Source organism: Rhododendron vialii, chromosome 7a, assembly GCF_030253575.1.
Source record: "Rhododendron vialii isolate Sample 1 chromosome 7a, ASM3025357v1".
In the NCBI taxonomy this organism is placed as follows: domain Eukaryota; kingdom Viridiplantae; phylum Streptophyta; class Magnoliopsida; order Ericales; family Ericaceae; genus Rhododendron; species Rhododendron vialii.
The window spans coordinates 25,798,992-25,818,707 of record NC_080563.1 but is presented as its reverse complement, the minus strand read 5'-3'; the positions used below and the strand labels follow the sequence as shown (position 1 = coordinate 25,818,707).

General features: G+C 39.9%; 3 protein-coding genes, 1 long non-coding RNA gene and 1 other non-coding gene across 6 annotated transcripts in view; all 5 read right to left on the bottom strand.

Annotated features, from left to right (window-relative positions):
* Positions 1-6,609, bottom strand: part of LOC131334522 (ATP-dependent DNA helicase Q-like 2) — a 54,157-nt gene extending 47,548 nt beyond the window's left edge. The window contains exons 1-5 of one of the 2 annotated variants that reach the window (XM_058369567.1): positions 5,897-6,609; positions 5,755-5,832; positions 5,610-5,675; positions 4,659-4,725; positions 4,182-4,235 (exon numbers count right to left, since the gene is read on the bottom strand). In XM_058369567.1, coding sequence (XP_058225550.1) covers positions 4,182-4,235; positions 4,659-4,725; positions 5,610-5,675; positions 5,755-5,832; positions 5,897-5,914 — 283 coding nt within the window. In that variant the 5' untranslated portion in view covers positions 5,915-6,609. The remainder of the gene's footprint in view (positions 1-4,181; positions 4,236-4,658; positions 4,726-5,609; positions 5,676-5,754; positions 5,833-5,896) is intronic. The other variant, XM_058369566.1, reaches the window with a different exon arrangement.
* LOC131335012 (small nucleolar RNA snoR100) lies at positions 4,453-4,560 on the bottom strand. Its single transcript, XR_009202406.1, has one exon. It is a non-coding gene; the product is annotated as a small nucleolar RNA snoR100 (small nucleolar RNA).
* A 10,398-nt stretch (positions 6,610-17,007) lies between the features above and the next one.
* LOC131334521 (uncharacterized) lies at positions 17,008-17,574 on the bottom strand. The gene is made up of 2 exons (XR_009202201.1): positions 17,425-17,574; positions 17,008-17,298 (listed from the first exon to the last, which is right to left on the bottom strand). It is a non-coding gene; the product is annotated as an uncharacterized LOC131334521 (long non-coding RNA).
* A 90-nt stretch (positions 17,575-17,664) lies between these two features.
* LOC131332830 (uncharacterized) lies at positions 17,665-18,724 on the bottom strand. Its single transcript, XM_058367131.1, has 2 exons — positions 17,861-18,724; positions 17,665-17,775 (listed from the first exon to the last, which is right to left on the bottom strand). The coding sequence occupies exons 1-2, from the start codon at positions 18,452-18,454 to the stop codon at positions 17,665-17,667; spliced, it is 705 nt and encodes a 234-aa protein (XP_058223114.1). The 5' UTR covers positions 18,455-18,724.
* Positions 18,638-19,716, bottom strand: LOC131332829 (uncharacterized). Its single transcript, XM_058367130.1, has 2 exons — positions 19,489-19,716; positions 18,638-19,369 (listed from the first exon to the last, which is right to left on the bottom strand). Exons 1-2 carry the CDS (start codon positions 19,714-19,716, stop codon positions 18,638-18,640), a joined length of 960 nt encoding a protein of 319 aa, XP_058223113.1.

The following is a 19,716-nucleotide window of genomic DNA, read 5'->3' as shown; positions in this document are numbered from 1 at the left end:
TATCTCTTCACTGGAAAGAATCAGTGCTTATCTTCTCTATAGACTGATTGAATGCCCCAAAGTAATGCTGACTTATTAGTTGAATAACAACTAATTTTCTCCTCTAATATTTAGTTCTTCTCTGGCGACAGATTGAGTATTGCTACAATTTTCGATATGGTGAGGAAAGGTAAAACAATGAGTTGATGGTTGGTTTTAACAGTGGCGGGAGCGATGGCAGGTGTGATTTTGCTTTGCGTGGGTACGATGGGGAGTGGATGGGGTCGAGAGGCGAAGTTGGGGCTCGCCGGAGTTGGGGCTCGCCAGAGATAGGGCTAGCCAGAGTTAGGGTCGGCCAGACATGGAAGTGCTAGAGAGGGGAGGGGAGGGGAGTCACAGGGTTGTGGTGAGGGACGAAGGGAGAGAGTTTAGCTGTGAGTGAGATAGAGGGGAGATAATACAATATCATCTCAGCCATTGATTTAAATGGTTGATATTGAGTGTCAAATTTTATGTCATAAACTGTGTGAGCGGAACCGGCCTCATATGTAAAACATACCTATATAACAAGTGATCTTTATCTATCCTATCTACGATACATATATATATTTGCTAAGACGTAGTATATATCTTGAACAATGAGACAATATACCAAGTTGCAAATAAAATCTGTGAAACTATCAATATAATGTTAACATATCAAGTACGAGATTATACTTTCTTATATTACTTATGTAAGCTTGGACCTACTAGTTTTCTTGCAAGTAGCTCGTCTTTTGTTTATTTGGATTCATCCCAATGGGGAGTGAGATTCAATATCAATGGAACCGGCATTCAAGAGTGAGGAGAGAGGGCCCTTGAAGGATCTTGTCACGAAGTTATGTACGCATATAGGTGCAGGTAGATAATAACCTATTAACATGATAACAATGGGTGGAGCATTCGAGTATCCACTTGGGGAAAATAAAACCGAAACTAAACTCTATACGCTCTCCACTCTTCCAGCCATAAATTGATGGGATTGAGTAATTGTCTGTCAACAATGTCATGCGCAAGATATTACAGTGATAGTTCCACGATCAATGCTACACCGGTAAAGTCCAGCTAGACCACTATGTCTCAAGGTAAAAAAGTTTGAAATTATTTACGAAATGTTATGGGAGTGTGCACCTGACAGGCTAGAGCCACTAGATGTTAACGAGACAACAACTCAAGGTCTATTGGTTCATCCTATATACCTTCGTTTTTCCTCTTCTGGTAAGTAGTATGTAGAAGATCATCAAAGGGGAAGTAACCTATATGCAGAAGTGAGATTAAGCCTGTACTAACCAAAACCACCACAGGGAAGGACTAGGCTAAATCAACAGTCAAAAAGATTAAAAGAAAATTACAACAAAAAAAAATTGATGATGGTCAACAAATTTAACAATTTGATCCAAACTAAATGAAAGATGGACCCTCACTCTACTCCGTATACAATAGACCAGAAATGGCGCAACTCATGTATCAAATCTGTGTCTCCATGGAAAGTCCTGCTTTTACGATCTCTCCAAAACAACCACAATAAACATAAAGGAGCGAGCAACCACACCTTTATTCTTTGTCTAGCTAACCTAACTCCCCACCACCAACCATAGAGAAGCCCCGCAGTGATGAGCGTAAAATATTGACATCTTGAAGCCCCAATGTCATATGTTTCCTAGTTCTTTATTGTGCTTAATTAGATATAGTTATCATCTTTTGATCATTTTACATGAAATTCTTTAATTATGCAGGAAAGAGGATAATTGCATTCAAATTAATGTAAATGGTGGGTCCAATTAAGTTGTGATTTGAAATCAAGAATAGGCTGCACCAGAATTGGTTCCGATAGCACACGCCATTATGTTCTGCATGTGGTTGGGACTTGGCTAAGGCAAGATTGGGTTTGAGAATCAAGGGAAAAAGGAAAGGCAATTTCTAAAGGAATTTTCTTCCTTACAAAAGGAAACTCTCGGCATTATTTAAAGGAGGCAGTGGAATCACTTTTGGAAATATCACTGCACCACGCACTCCACCATCACAGAGACGACCACGGTTGCTGCTGGAAAATGGAGAAAAAGCCTACATGAGAGGCTAGATTTTTAGGCTAGGGTTGAGGATGAAACCTCATGTTTTGTAGCAAGTATTTGCAAACTCTTTATTTATTTTCCGATCGTATGGTTTAATCAAATAATTGTTCTTACCTCATTTTAATTAAGTTAATACTTTTGGATATGGATTACCAAACCGAGCCTTATGTCCCAATCACTTTTGGATATGGATCCAATCATGTTTTTTCCATGATATGGGATTGCTAGCTAATTACTTAGCCCTGCTATGCAACTCTTGATTTCAAGGACTGGATATCTTTTGTGATTTGTTTTCAAATGGATACATATGAATTTTGGTCTTGAACATTAAGGCGAGGAAGAGCGTACATAAAGTTAGTTTTCTAAAAGGTTGCAACAATGATATTTTCTACGGTAATAGAGTTTAGCTACCAATTTACAGTGAAGAAGAGTAGGGAAATGAATAAGAGTTTGTTAGAAACTGCTATGAATACATGAGTGTGGATTTTGAAACCATAGACACTTTCTTTTCATCAAGTTCGTTCAACAGTCAACTTATTTATTTGTTTTTACTATTGCTTGTTTTATTTTTAGTTTACAAATCAATCGCAAATTTTGTCAACTAGGTTAGGGTTTAATCAGTTTTAGTTTATTTAGTTTTCCTATAAAAATGCACAAGTCCCTGTGGGTTCGACCTCACACTTGTATAACTATACTTCAATACGATTCGTGCGCTTGCGAGTACATTAAAATTTCACAACATGCAGCATCATCCTGGAAGACCCAACGCACTCCAAAATTAACTAGGTTGAAGCTGGCTTTAGTGAAGGTAACCCAATTAATCAAAACTGAGAAGAATGAACCTAAGCCAAGGTCAGTTTCTACCCACTACGCAGGATCTAAGCCAAACCAATCCTTGGGTGGCTTTGGCATTGGTTTCAATGCTTGTATTAGATCAACTCCACCCAACCACCTAAGCTACCCAACTAAACTCTAAACTCAAGAAGCCTTTTCCCCAATCTTTCCAACAACAAAAAAAATTATACAGTCTATATACCTTGCCAAGAAAAACTGCCTCCATGAATCCCAACCAAAGACTAATAATGGGGCTATATAGGCTAACCCTAATAACCTTAGGCAAACCCTAATAATATAAAAGGACTACACTACCCTTAACATAAAAGATAAATGACAATAACCGAAAATACTTCACAATCATTACCCCTAAACTAAGGCCACTGCTCTGCTTCCACCTTCAATTTTTCCAATACCACCACAACTAACACAACCACCAACATAATCACCTCCACTGGTGCTACCTCAATACCATCACTATCTAGTATTGTTATTGTAATTGCCACCTCCACTACTTCTTACTGTATGTCGCTGTGAACGTAGAGGATTTCAGTTATGTAATTTAACCTTTGTTGTTAGGGTAGCGTAGACTTTTTGTTATATTAGGGTTAACCTATATAGTCCTATCTTAGCCTCATATCATTTTACCCCTTTTGCAGTATAATTCTTCTCTGTCTTTTCGCTTTAGATTGTATCGTTGAATCAGAGCAGAGACAGTTGCAACTTCTCTGTTAGCTGTTGGATTTCCCTGTATCCGCATCTGTTTGCATAATTTGCATCTGTTGTAGATTCTCTGCTTCAGCATCTCCATCGTCTCATCTTTGGACTCAACTAGGATCTCCGACACACTACTAGAAATTTCAATGACCCTATTAGAAGCTCTGGCGACTTACATCTCAACAGATTCATATTTGTCTTCAACCTAAGACCATAAAAACCTTTCGATCTACAAACTGGAAATAACAATTTTTGTCTCCACAAAGCCTTGTCTGACTTGCCGGATCTTCAAGCCAAAGAAAAAACAGATAATGGAAAATGGAAATAACAATGTGTTCAGTTTAGTCTAGCGATGCACTTTGCAATTCGGCACAAACTACAATCAACCACACAAATAAAAGAGAATGCAAAGAGAAGCTTCATTTATATAGGTACTGTTATTGATTGTTTCTTTTCCTTCTTTTTTTTCGTACCAATAGAGAAGTGATCAGAGAATAATAGAATATCATAAATGTCATCCAGAGTCAAAAAGAAAGCTACCAGAGACATCCATTTCCTTTACTTCAGCTGAAAATGAACAGTTGTCACACATCCCTGAGACAATATGAAAACAGAGTCGATTCCACAAGCCCTCAACTTAATACAACAACAACATAACATAACCCATCTAGTCCCCAATCATTGGAGGTATGGGTGGGGATGATTGGAGACAGACCTAACCTTTGGCAATATATGCACAAAGTGGCCGCTCTCAGAATACTACTAAAACAGTGGCCCCCCTAAACCTCCAAGAACCGAGGAGCTACAGGGATGTTTTGTTGTAGAACCATGCCCCCAAATCAAAGCCAAATGGCATCAGAGAGGGCAGGCCTTGAGACCCAAATCAATTTATGTGCACATTACCATGCTTCCTTCATTGATAGTCCAGAGCATCGGTTTGCACAAAACAAGCCCTCAACTTAATACAAAAAATAAACTAAGAAACAAATATTGATGGTGGAAGCAGAAATATGGTACCATTGCAGTCTTGTAATGGCTCAGCAAAGTGTCTGAAGAAAGCACTTCTTCGGCATTCTCTTCTAGTCTGGAAACAAGGAGAGATTATACTTTTGAACCAACGACTATAGCAGATGTCAATTGCAAAATAATAGTTTACATGGCTGGATTTCATACCCACGGGAAATTTTGACTCTCAACTAGAACTACAGCCTGTAAGGTGAATAAAGGAGACCACTAATGCTGACAACCAATGTGTGCTTTCATAGTAGATATACTTGAAGAAATAGCGTTACTCAGTGGATTTAGTAATAGAACTCCGGTGTTGGTACCATCCAAGGAACGTTTGCATGTCAAATCTGGACAATCAGATGGAGCAGTTCTTCCTAGTCTGTTCATCCATGTTACAGGGATCCTCGATTTTGGAGAAAGTACCCGTTAGACACGACACGACAGGCATACTGGTGTGGGAATCTGGGATATACCCCGGATTTGCCCAAATAAATCTGGACACGGCACAACAAAGACGGAGGAGGGAGGAGGAAGCGGCAGCAGCAGCAGGAGCAGGAGAACAAGAACATATTAACAGGGTCCACTTACCAATTGGTCACACCAAACAACATATTACTAGGTTTAATACCAAATTATGTGTGTTCTTGCTCATTGGTACAAGATAAAATTTGGAAACACAGAAGAAGAATGAATAAACATAAACATAAACATAAAAAAGTCTAGGATATCAGCATCTTGAGTATTGCGTGAAGTCAATCTTTAATGCTTTTGTTTACTCTTACACATCTTGGTCTTTGTTGTATGTGACCACACCGTCTAAGTCTATTCCCTCTCGCTTATTTCACTTCGTGCTACCCTACATTAATTGGTGAGACTTACTTCTTCTACTCTACAAACATTTGACGCTTTGACAACGTAACGAACACAGTATGATATCATCCATAAGATTTGCTACATTACCTGACAATATCGTACTATGTCATACAGGTTTTGCAATCCGGAATTCTCATAGAACACCATCGAGCTCTGCTCAAAGAATAGCCAACTTCAAAACTGATTCTGGGTGAACAAATATCATAACGATCGATTCAAAACCAACTTTTACCTGCCTCGGAACATCACCCGGCCTAAAAAAAAGTAAGCATTCAGAAGGAAGTCCATCTCGCCCAGCACGGCCACTTTCCTGCAATGGGAGAAGTTAAAGAAAGAAAGCGAACAACAGTAAGCTCACAAGATAGGGTAAAAACCTGGTAGTACGTCTCCATTGACTTGCTGAGGCTGTGATGGATGACAAACCTGACTGCAGACAATAACTAGTAAAAAAAACGTACACAAATCTGTCAATCCAAAATAAAGCTGGCACTGATACCAAAATCATGAGCACAGTTGGAACTCATGAAAAGACTAGCTCATGAATTGCACAACACAAGAAACTGGATGACATGAGAGCCAATAAGAGAGTTCAAAAATCCTAAATAGTAAGGGCACAACTTTGTAGCGGATCACTTAGTTTCCAACCCATCACCAAACTGGTGGAAGGCATTGCAGCGGGCTTACTTTGGTGCCATTACTTATATGCAGCATTCATATCAATGGGAATTGCCAAAAGCTCTTTACACCTGATTAGCTAAGCTTAGAGGATTCAGGCTCGCTTGGCTAACTGCTCTGCCAACCATCTTCCCATTGGTCGGATACTCATTGTTTCAACTGTCTAGCTCTCCATACGGCATCATGGTTGCAGATGGCCTCCAAATACTTTGGTAGTTCATTTTCTGGGCCTTGGCAAATGTGCCAATGTTATCTTGTGTTTGACCGAAAGTCCAGAAGACTCCTGGCAGTAGTGCCATGTTCAGGGGCCTTTATCCTTGTATTTGTCATGAGTAGTTAATTAATTGATCCTGTATTTAGGTAATATTATAAGGATAATATCACATCCCACAGCATGTATACTGTTGCAAGACTGAACATTCACACAATCACATGTTAGTGCTTTTTTAGGCCCCGTTCCAGAACTAAAAAAAGGTCCTTATTTTTTAAGAAGGCAATTTCAAGTTCAAAAATTATGGGTTTATTGAAATCTAAAAATATGCAATATGAATCTTGTTTGAAAGATTTCGACGAGATCTTTTATACGATGCAAAAAAAATTAAAAATATATTTTTCACTTACATTATTTTTGAGTTTGAAAATGTGAAATAAGCTACTTATTTTTTAAGAAGGTTTTTGGAACGGAGCCTTAGTTTCATGGAGAGGCCAAGAGGCAATTCAAGGAGACGCATCCAGACATTAATTGGCAGCTTTAATTTGCAAGGCTAGAGAAGAAAAGTGGAAATCTGCGTTAAATGGTGAAGAAGCTCCATTTGCTAGTTTGACACTTTCATTGAAGCATTCTTGTCGTCTATGGTGATATTTTGGCTTTTGTTACAATTTCCAGACTAAATTTTAGCTTTTGTTACAATATTTTGCAAGTTTGTTTTTTCCCCTTCCTCCATTTTTTCCATTTTTCTGATTGGAAACGGGTTGTGTCATCCCAGTGTCATATAATACATTTTCCATTGTTGCTAACAAAAGTAAAAAATGCAAAAAGTCAATATGCTGAAGGGGAACTTAAATAGGGGTCCTGACCTCTATAGATACTCAAGTATCCATCCTAGGTGATTTGAATCATTAAGTTCGCATACTGACTTTTAAAAAATCCCCAAAGCACCCATCATTAATGTTTGACCCCCTTTTTTATTTTTTATTTTCCATGACTTATCCCATAAAAGACGGTTAGATTCCTTTTACCATGATCCCAAAAAAGATACCTCCTGTTATTTCACTTTTCGAAATAAATGCGTTAGAAAAAAAAACAAGAGAGAGAGAGAGAAGGCAACCATCATTTGATCAACCCCTGTTTGCGTCCATTGATTCTCCACCAGCCAGCGCAACATAGGTGCGGTGAGGTTCTCTACATATAGTGGTGTGTGACGGGACAATACTCCTTAACAGAGATGACGGAGAACCATATATATACTTGCACTTTCATAAATTTGTCGATTATGATAAAATTGTAATATATTTATTGTATCCAATAAAATTCACCATAAACGCAACATGATAAATTTATCCTATGTGACAAATTTATGGATTATGATTAACTTTCTAGTTATTATAAAATCATCACTTTTTCCCCCCCTACCATTTATTATCATGGAATTTTTATCGATTATTATGATAAATTTCCGGTTATGATAAAATCACCACGTATTCACCCCCTACCGCTTTTTATGATAAACCAATTTACCATGAAACTCAAAGAAAACTAACGGAATAAAACAATGCTGGAAGTTCCATCATTGAAACTCAATTAAAAAATTAAAAAAAACAAAACAAAACAAAACCAATCTATCATGAAACTCGAACAAACTCAAAAATCATGATATACTTCGAACAAACACAATAAATTTCGATAAAAACAAAACCAATTTACCGTGAAACTCAAACAAACCCAGAAATCATGAGATATTTTGAACACAATTAAACAAGGCAGAGTAGAGGAGAACAACAAGAGGCGGCAATGGAACGACATCTGTGGAGATGGTGGAGTAGAAGAGGCCAGATAAGAGCTGTAACTCTTACCAATTAAAGATGATTTCAAGGCACCACAGCAAGATCGTTTACTTCGTATTATTTTGTTTACTTAAGGCTGAAAGTGAATGGAATAAACAACAAAGTTATTAGATTTGAAGGAGAAGTTTCTCCTGACTTGCTCTCGAAACCACACACTAGTTGTCCTTCTAGGAAAGCATTCTATCAAAGCAGCACCACTCGAAAAGAAATTCGGAAAGGCATAAGGAAGCGAAAAAGAAGATGAATTGGTAGTGAGTTCTATCACTCGCATGAGGAAGGTCCCTGCACCCGAAAGAGAAACTGCACCTAAAGGAAGGGGTACAAGACAAGGAATAGAGAGAGAGACCATCCAGCATTGGCCGAACTCGACCTAGAGATCTAGAGAGAGAGAGTACCAGCGAAGCACTGGATCGTTCAATCGATGTCAGCCATCCATGACCCGACGGAGAACCAAGAGCGGCGGCGAGCGGACGGTAACGGTAATGGACTGTTGGTTTTGAGCATAGAGTTGTGAACCAAATTGGGTTTGAAGAAGTTGGAGCGTAGAAAGGAGCACGTGGGTCCATAAGCTCTAATAGTGTTGTCGGTGGTTAAGGAAGAGAGACAATGAACAGCGGAAAAGGTGAGGGATGGAGTTGGAAAATGGAGGAGAATTAGGGTTTGAGTTGGGGTCTTGGGGAGAAAACGTCTTTGTTCCTGAAAATGTGAAAATGCGCTACACCTAGGTTTGGTTTGTAAGAGGATCCGCAATCTGAAGCTCTGAGAAAATGCATGAACTAAACAAGGCCTGTTTTTCCTCGCACATTCAAATCCGTTGAACCAACAAACAATGAAGACCTTTTGTGCTAACAGAGAGAGAACTGATTGGTACTACACTGGCTTTTTTTTTGTTTTTTGTTTTTGATCCGATTGGTACTACTACACCTGTTGGCTTCTCTAAATTTTCTTCTTCTGTTTATGTTTTGTATTGTGGAATTTTTCAATTGTGAACAAGAGTAAAAGTTAACTGATCTATATTATCTACTCAATCAAATCCCACAAATTAAGGCTATATATATATATATATATATATTACACAACGGTTTTGCAAAATGTCCCTCTCACAACTCTCCTCTGTGGCAGTTTGCACGGCAGAGATTGAAGACCCAAAAATGATCCATATGTGATGACCGTTGGATCCTACATCCATTGACCCAAAAAAAATAATTAAATGTCATGATTTCATAATCTTACCATTTGAAAATTAAATTTTGAAACATTACCAACTATAAACCCTTTTTTTATTCGATTACCAAGTATAACCCCTTTCAAAAACTAAAGAGGTAAGCAATACGAAATTAAAGTGGCATTCCATTCGAAAAAATTCTTTTGACGTTGGAGTACTAAAATCCTGCCTTTTTTCGTTGGGCTATTCAAACCTCCACATTTTGCATTACCTAATTAGATAGATTTGGCAAAATCTTAAATGCCTATTTTGAATTCCATTCGGTTTCGTTATGCACTTGATCACAAAAGTCCATTCGGCCAAAGAAGACAAGGAGGCAGATGAGGAGACACTTGGGAGGAAGATACAAAACTTCAATTGCTCTAAATGGACTTTTAAGGTGTGTTTAGCCGAGTATTTTCAACTAATTATCTTAATTTGGTTGTTTTCATTTTTGTCTTATACTACTAAAAATTAGCGAGGTTGAGGGGCAAGTGAAGTTTTTGTGAGTAGCAGCAATATACTACTTTTCGAATATTCAGCTTCCGCGGTGGAGCGAGCAACAACAGATTGCTTTTTTCTTTTCCAGGAGATAAGAGAATCACCTAGAAAATCACAGAGGCCAGAGGTAGAACTGCAGTAACTGACATCACCTGCCCAGTCAACATCAACATAAGCATGGAGGGTTAAGCTTGATGTAGAAGAAATCAGAAGGCACTGATGGAGGGTACCACGAAGATAATGGAGAATACGTAGGAGGGCATCCCAATGTGTAGTCCAAGGAGCAGAGACAAACTGACTAACAATGTGAACTGCATAAAAAATATCTAGCCGAGTAAGAGTACGAAAACCAAGTAGCCCACCAATTCGCGATATTCCGTAGGATCCTAAAGGGGACACCATCAGAGGCAGAGAACTTTGCATGAAGTTCAAGGGGAGTATCAACAATCTTCGTATCCATGAGACAAGCACGATGAAGAATATCAGTAACATACTTAGACTGTCCCAAAAGATACCCCTGAGGAGAGGAAGCAACTTCAATACCAAGGAAATAACGTAGCGGGCCCAAGTCTTTCATTTTGAACTCACGAAAGAGATGACTTTTGACTTCAGAAATAGCAGCAGAATTAGAACCAATGATGATCATGTCATCAACATAAAGTAAGAAAAGTACCAAGCCATGAGAGGTGCAACGGAGAAATAAAGCAGAGTCATGCATGCTAGGGGTGAAGCCAATCTGAAGAACAACATCCCGGAAGCATGAATACTGAATACCAAGTACAAGGGGGCTGTTTTGGCAACAGGGGCAAAAGTTTCCTCATAACCAATCCCATACTCCTGAGAAAACCTTTTAGCAACTAAGCGGGCTTTATACCGTTCCAAAGAACCATCAGAATGAGTCCTAACCTTGTAGACCCATTTACAACCAATTAGATTCTTATCATCCTGAAGTGAAACCAACTCCCAAGTCTGATTGTGAGCAAGAGCAGTAAGTTCGACTTGCATGGCATCCACCCAATTGGGATCATTGCAAGCTTCTTTATAGGACCTAGGCTCAAAATAAGAGTGAATGCAGGAAATGAATGATTGATAAGAGGATGAGAAACAAGTATTAGTAAAGCCATATTTTACCGATGGTTGACGATTGTCGAGGAGGGGATACCGATAGGTAGGCGGATCAGGATCCGCAGAGGCAGATTGGGGAGCAGCTGTAGAAGTTGGACGATGGGAGTAGACCTGGGTGATCGGAGCACGGCAAGGTGATGCTGAGAGGGTGTAGAAATATCAGATACCTCAAGAGTCGAGGTGTACTCTTCGGGAGGCACATCCATATCCATAGGAGAGGGGCCAATATGGATCAAGTCTTCTTTGGCTACACAAGCAATGCGAGGAGGGAGAGTAAACTAGGGAAGAAGCTTTAAGAAGACAACATGCCTTGAAACATAAAGCTTTTTGGTCATAGGATCATAACACTGATACCTTTTAATTACTGTCATACCCCAAAAAAACACCTAAGACACAGCGGGCGCTGAGTTTAGTGCGGTCTCTTTTAGGGAGGAGAACAAAACAGGTAGAATCAAACACTCGAAGAAGAGAGTAATTAGGAACCTAACCATAAAGCCGCTCATAAGGAGAGCTACTAAAGAGACCGCACGGAAGGGTTCCGTCGATTCGTGGGCTCGGCTTCGGGAAACCTAGACCCGGAAGGGTTCCTTGGGTTCGCGGGCTCGGCTTCGGGAAACCAAGGCACGAAGGAGGCCCGGAATGGTTCCGTCGGTTCGTGGGCTTGACTTCGGGAAACCAAGGCACGAAGGAGGCACGGAAGGGTTCCGTCCGTTAGTGGGCTCGGCTTCGGTAAACCTAGGCACGAACTAGGCACGGAAGGGTTCCGTTGGTTCGTGGGCTCGGCTTCGGGAAACCTAGGCACGAAGTAGGCACAGAAGGGTTCCGTCGGTTCGTGGGCTCGGCTTCGGGAAACCAAGGCACGAAGGAGGCACGAAAGGGTTCCGTCGGTTCGTGGGCTCGACTTCGGGAAACCTAGGCACGAAGGAGGCAAGGAAGGGTATGGACGCTTCCGAGCCTGTCGAAAGCTAACTTCTGCCTTGAATCTTGGTTTGATTGTTGTTCGGGGCACGGTGAACGCCTTCTATGCTAGCCCGTTTTCTCCCAAAGAACCATTTCCCTGGAAGGGGCAAGGCGGTCTTTTTATGGACTGCCTAGGCCATGGATTCTTTTGGCAGATGCGTACGTTGTTGAGCAACGGATGGTCCTAGCCCCTGCCGGAGTAAGAGTTGGAGGACAGGTGGAAGAGCCGCTTGATCTTCGCCAAATCCTCCCGTTGCGTCGCCGCTTTTTGGTTCTCGGATCTCGACATTTCCGTCGTGAAGAACGCCTATAAGCGAGGTGAGAGTTGTTGAAGGGGAGGAGCGAACATCAGAGAGAACGACTAATCCCCAGCAGAGTCGCCAATTGTCGGGGTTCGGATTTGGATCAGTCGGCTTGGGCTCCACTCCTTGCTCCTTCCTTACAACTCTGTGCGTCCTCCGCTCAACCTTCAACAAGTCACTAGGGTTGGTGGCCATGACGGGAAGAGCATTAATGGCCTCAGGAAGGAGATAGGCCTCGGGAAGAATATAGACCTCGGGAAGAACATGAACAGTGCAATAAACAGTGTTATTTCATGCTTTAAACGAACAAGTCGGCGTTTTCCACCAATTGTCGGGGTCTTGATCGTGAGAGGATTCCGGTTCCTTCCTCCGTTTGCTCCATGCCTCCGCTGCTGGACCTGCAATAAATCACTAGGGCTGTGGAAGCCCAATGATCCTCCGACGATCAAGTTAGATGTAAGGAGAGAGATTTAGGTCTAGGGTTAGGGTAGAACGACCTACCTCTTTAGGTTAGAGTCCCTTTGTATTTATAGATCTTGGTTTGCTTGGCCTCCAAGCTAGCGCGTGAAGGTCACGCTCGGGTAACTGCTTTGGGTGACATCATAGATGACGCACCGAATAAGGCGGTTACGGAGCACATGGCCAGGTCAGCCCTTCGTGAGGATTCTTCTCGATGATGGGTCTCATTAGGCGCAGGAGGCTTGCTCGGGAGCCCTCGGTGCTGTGTTTCGGGGGTCGGTATGGAGCCTTCGGTGGTATGTCTCCGAGGTCGGTACGGAGCCTTAGGTGGTATATCTCCGGGGTTGGTACGAAGCCCTCGGTAATATGTCCTCGGGATCGGTACGGAGCCCTCGGTAATATGTCTCCCGGGTCGGTATGGAGCCCTCGGTGGTATGTCTTCGGGGTCGGTACGGAGCCTTAGGTGGTATGTCTCCGGGGTCGGTACGGAGCCTTAGGTGGTATGTTTCCCGGGTCTGTACGGAGCCCTCGGTAATATGTCTCCGGGGTCAGTACAGGGCCCCATTTATCCGGGCCACTACAGGTGATAGTATTATCAACCCTATCACTATTAGTTTAGTCCGATAATTCGCATCTTATGGGATTACATATGGATTGTTATTAGTTCCGTCAAACAAACAGTCTTATCCTTACTAGTTACCGTACAAAAAGATTATACATTTATATAATATATAGATATGTATGTTGATAGATAACATCATATTGACAAAAATATGCATACTCCCTCCCTCCTATTCTGCTTACTTGTTACGAAAAGTAATGTCATTTCGACCTTAAAAATAAGGTGCTTTCGAGATAAAATTTCCGACTTTTTCTGCACCATTGAAGAGTATTCATTGACATCTTATGAACGGTAAAATAAAAAAATAAAAAATTATTATTATTATTTCAGATTTTTTTTTTTTTTTTTTTTGCGCCAAAATGACATGGTCGCTCATGGACGGAGGTACGGGACAGAGGGAGTATGTCGGAAGAAACTAATCATATTAACAAATACATACATATACACATGTATATATATATAGTATATGTATGTATGTCGGTAGGTATAGAAAGAGAGAGAGAGAGAGAGAGAGCGAGAGAGAGAAGGAAAAGGTAGGGGGCATACCCTGGACGTCTTGAAGCTCGACCTCAACGTTGAGCAGCTCCTCCAGGATTTCTTCGGTAGTGGCCATCCCCTAACGCTAACGGCGAAAAACAAAGACAAAAATGATGTTTCTACGCAATTTGGAACCCTAGAAGATGTTGCTCTCGCGGTCCGAGAGAACAGAACTGGGTTTCCTTTGGATTAGAAACACACAAAAGAAAAAATAATTAAAAAAACTAAAAAGAAAAATCTGTTTCACCGGTCAAGCTGCAAAGGAATGAATGTGAACAGTACTGGGTTTCCTTCGGATTAGAAACACACAAAAGAAAAAAGATTTAAAAACACTAAAAAGAAAAAAAGAAAAGAAAAAACTGTTTCACTGGTCAAGCTGCAAAGGAATGAATGTGACATAATTTATTGGAAGAATTTTGCATTGATCCACTATAGCAGTTTCTAAATCCATCTAGTCCGCTTCTAAGTTTCATAACCCCTTAAGTCCACTAACTTACAAAAATATCAATATATCCCAATTTATGGAGCCCGAATAATTGTTTCTTTTCCATTCCCTTTATTCCATTCAAACGTAGAGAGAGAACGCGCCCAACCTCACCATCCCACCTCCCCGTAGCCAGCCTTGCATCGCCGTCATGTAGACCGTCGACCCAGTCTCGTAGTCCCAGCCTCGTGTCGCCGTCATCGTCATCGTCGTCCTAGCCTCGTGTCTAGCTTCACGGGAAAGTACACTGGTAAAATCTCCATCTAGCTATTTCTCTTTATTGACAGATCTTGCGTGTCTAATTTGGTAGATCTCATATAACTACGAAATTTTCTCAGATCTAGAATTTTTAGATTGATTTATACACCAGTAAAAATATACGAATCCTTATCTTCCTTTCTTTATCCTTCTCTGTGAAGGGTTATATGTTCAGATCTATTAGGGTTTTGTTTTTTGTACTTTTATTTAGCTGTTGATGTGAACATATATGGTTATATGTTCAGATCTGTTAGAGCATCCGCAATGTAATAATTAAAATTGGATAACCAAAAGTTATAACATCATCTTTTGATTGTCCCATCATCTTTTGATTATCCATTTAAGACATTGCTAAAGTTAGCAATATAAAGGTCCACAATGTAATAATCAAAATTAGATAACCAAAACTTGACACATTACCTTTTTAAACTACAAAATTCTAAAAACTAAATTTTTTGACAATAATTTGAATACTCTTCTTGAAAAAAAAACAGTTTTTTTTTAAAGAAAATAGTTTAGTGAAAAAAAATTTTGAAAATAGTTTTTTTTTTTTTTTGAAAAACTGTTAGAATTCGTTTTTTTTTTTGTAAAAACACTTATAATTTTTTTAAATTTTTTTTAAAAGTTTCTGAAAAAAAAACAGTTTTTAAAAATAATTTTCTGGAAACATTGTTGAGAGAGAAGGTTTTTATGTAATAATTAGTGTACTTGATTGAGAAAATGTGGGGACCATTAAATTTGATTATTGGCAAAAAAGTTGCTAGTTTTGATTATTCAAAGGCCAAAATTTGATGAGTTGCTAAGAGATTGCTAAGTTTGGTTATTACAATGTGAGCACTTTTTTGAGCAAACATTGCTAATTTTAGCAACCTTTTGGTTTTGATTATTACATTGTGGATGCTCTTAGGGTTTTATTTTTTTGTACTTTCTTTTTAGCTGCTGTTGGGTAATATATATGGTTATACGCTCAGATCTGTTAGGCCACTACGCAGACCAACTCATATATGTTCAAGTTTGAACATACTTTATTATTCTGTTAAAAAAAAACATACTTTATTATTCTTTTATAAGGTTATATGTCCAAATTTGATCATACTTTATTAGTGTATATAGAGTTATATGTCCGAGCTTCAACATGTTTTATTATTTTGATGGGAAAATTTCAAAAAAACACCTAACCTTTCAACTCAATGTCACATAAACACCTCGACTTCAAAAAATGTAAATCCCCCACCTGACCTTTGGACTCCGTCATCAAATAACCCCCTCCTCCCATTTCCCGTCTAATACCTATCAGAGAAGCGTACGTGGCACTGGCACAGACCCTTGTGGGACCTCTCATTACATGTTTTGGAGGGAAACCATACCCTTTTTGCCGCCCTCCCTCTCCCTCTCTATTTATACCCTTAAAACCCATTCCCCATTTCCCCTGAAACCCTAAACTGCACACCAAACACCCCATTGAAGCAAAAATGAGATCAACATCTAATGTTTTGAGCCAAGCATGGAGGAATGACATCTCCAACCGCATGGAGGACAACCCATGTGCTGTCTGCGGCAAACAAAGAGAGCTGCACACTTCTTGGACCTCTGTGAATCCTGGCAAGAGGTTCGTGACCTGTCCCAATAAAAAGTGCAATGATTTTGATTGGCTGGATCCACCCATGTGTGAGAGGTCTGTGCAGATAATTCCTGGGCTTCTGAGGATGAGAACCAAGATGGAGGAGGAGATCTCGAGGAGGAGGAATAATGAGAAGATGCTCTGGATTGGATTGGGAATCAGTTGGGTTCTGTTTGCAATTCTGTGGGTCTGGAAAATGTAGGTTTCTGGATGGGTTGTGGTGGTAGTAAGGGTTAAGGTATGTTTTGTGGTGGTGTGTAGGTATTTATTGTTGTAATGGATGTGGGAGCTATGGTGGTGTCTATCTTTGTGGTGGTAGTAAGTGTAGTTTTAGGGTATTTGTTTAAGCTATGTTGTGTTGGTATTAACTGTGTTTTAGCTGTGATGGTAATGAATGATGGTGATAACCATTTTGTAATCGTATTGTACTGTTATTATAATCAATGTAAAATCGGTTATGGTTTAGCATTATGTGTATCATGGCTTATTTGCAAATTGAAATGAATATTTCCAAAAGAGGGGAATTGAGAAATTATCCTGCCAAAACATGTCAATAACACAATGAAAAGCAAGAAGATAATGTGTGCCTGATAACCATAACACAATGTCAAAACATGTTCCAATGCCAAAACATATATCAATGATATTTCGCTGCCAAAACAAGTACCAATGCGAAAATAGTTCAAGCATTGAAGGACCAAGCATTACATTAAGTCTAGTTACCCCCACAGGTTTGTTAATCAATACTCAGACCACAAATTCAGTTCACCAAAATAAGTTAGTTTGTTCCTACATAGTAGGGCCCTACATATTACAACCTTTGATAAGCAACCCAAAACAGAGGGCAACAAAAAATAGAGAGCTACAAAAAAAAGTCATTATAGCAAATTCAGTTCACAAAAGAGCCCTGTGAAGAACTTCAGTCACTTCACTTTCCTTGAGTACCACTTCCACTTCTTTTGATCTACAGAAAATGGTGAAGGTTAATTAGCTATGACAGAGTACACCAAGTTTTTTTTTTTGGGTAAATAAGAGTACACCAAGTTGTATATGTTCAAACTAACAAGGCAATAAAAAGTAAGGTACTAACAATCAATTTTGGAATCCTTGCATGGGGCATTGAATGTCTCTCTTATACAGCAGGTTGGGCAGTTGAGGTGTCTGCTCTTGCATTGACTACACCAGCATTGACTGTTGCTTTGGCAGCACAAACTACACCAGCATTGACCCCTAGTCTTGCATTTGCATGAACCTGAATTGAAGGACAAATACTAACTTTTAATACCCTAATTCTAATCTAAGTTAGCAAGCCAGATGCACTACTTACAGACTAAGTACATACTTGGGTGTCTGTTGAGGACCATGCTCTTGCACTTGCTCTTGCATTTCTAGCACCTTGGGTATGATTTGCTCGAGCATTTGCACTTGCATTTACCTGAACCTGCATTGAAGAAATTATACAAGCCTTTAAAGCCATAAGTGAAGTCTAAGTTAGGCATATTTTATTGCAGTTTAATACAACTCACAGGTTGAGATGGTTCAACAAACTGAGTTTGAGATGGTTCAACAAACTCAATTTGAGATGGCAAAACAGACTCAACAGCTTGTTGGGTGTGAGTTGAGGAGCTTCCTTCACCAGCATTCACCCATTGGCCATTTTTCTTGCAGCCCATTTTGTTATGTCCTATGTTCCCACAACTTGAATAGGTCATCTTCATGCCCTTCCTGCCCAGTCTAATTGGATCCTTTGGTTCTTCAGGTTCCCTCCTCCTTGCCTTCTTGGGTCTGCTAGCCCTTTTCTTGATATCTGGTGGGAGCAACTTTACATTATCTGTGGATGGCCACATGTCCTTGCCATTTATTGGGCCCATCAGATTATCATATGTCCTCATATATGTGTCAACCCTATAGCAATCATGAACATAGTCAAGTGGCTCCAAATTATTGAACCCCAATGCTGCAATTGCATGTATGCACGGTATGCCAGAGATGTCCCACTTCCTACAACCACATTGTCTCTTATCAATATAAACTTTGTATTGCACCATATTTGGACCTATGACTTCAAATTCATCATTGCTACACCACCTAATAATCCACCCCTTATCATCTTCTTTCATCTTTTCTATCCTTTTCACTACCTTTGGCCAAACACCCCATTATACCTCATCATTGCAGTCCTCATTTTCTGTAAACTCTCCATTAATATGAATCTTATTCTCGCCAACATTGTCACTATAGGTTGGTCCCTAGTCCTCAAAATGCTTGAATTGAAGCTCTCACATAGGTTGTTCAATAGAATGTCACATTTTGTGTAAGTGCTGAAGTGTGATTTGCTCCAATGGACAACTGGCCTCTGTACCAACCAGTTGAATGTTGCAGTATCTGTCTCTTTCATCTCCACCATTGCTTTTGTAAAGCTCTGAACATTGCTTTTGTAAAGCTCTGAACAGTGCTTGCCCTTGCAGCCTCCACAATATCTCCTTGAGCACCAACCCTTTAACGTCTTGTTTGAAATTGTTATAAAGATGCCTAACACAAAATCTATGCTCAGCATTTGGATACAAATTCTTCACAGCTTCAATCAAGCCTTTCTGTTTGTCACTCATAAGGGTGTATGTCCTAGTGTTCTGAATATTTAAGTCTGTACCTAAAAGTTCCAAGAACCAATGCCAAGTTTTGTATTTCTCAATCTCCACCACTGCATATGAAAAAGGGTAAATCTGGTTATTAGCATCAATTCCCACAGCAGTTAGAAGAATCCCACCATATGGCCCTTTCAAGTGACAATCATCCAAACCAATTATAGGTCTACATCTCATTTGGAACCCTCTTTTAAGTGCACCCCAGCAAATATATAACCTTTTGAACTTGGCAATTGCCTCAAAACCAGCAACAGGTTTGACTTGGATCTTGATTGTAGTACCAGGATTAGAATTCTTAATCTCCTCCATATAACCCCACAATTGTCCATATTGCTTAGCTACTTTTCCCTGAACCACCTCCAGTGCCTTTTTCCTAGCTCTGTAAGCTTTCTAAGTGGATACTTTTACAATACATTCTTGTTGAATGGTCTCTGCTAGAGAAGAATTGGCCAAGTAGGGTTGGATCTTATCCTATTGCCATACTTGTTGACAATCCATTGAGTACTCACCCAAGGAACATCAAAACTTCTGGTGCAACTGCGTTCAGAGTTGTATGTCTTAACCCTGTACACAGCATCCGCATGAACATATGAAGCATAAATGTCCCAAGGGCAACCTGTCTTGCAAATTGCCCTAACTTTCTCCCTGTCACTCTTTGTGAAAGTTATATGCTTACCATGCTTGATGGCATACTCCTTGACTGCATCTCTGAATTGGGAATGGGTCTTAAACTCCAT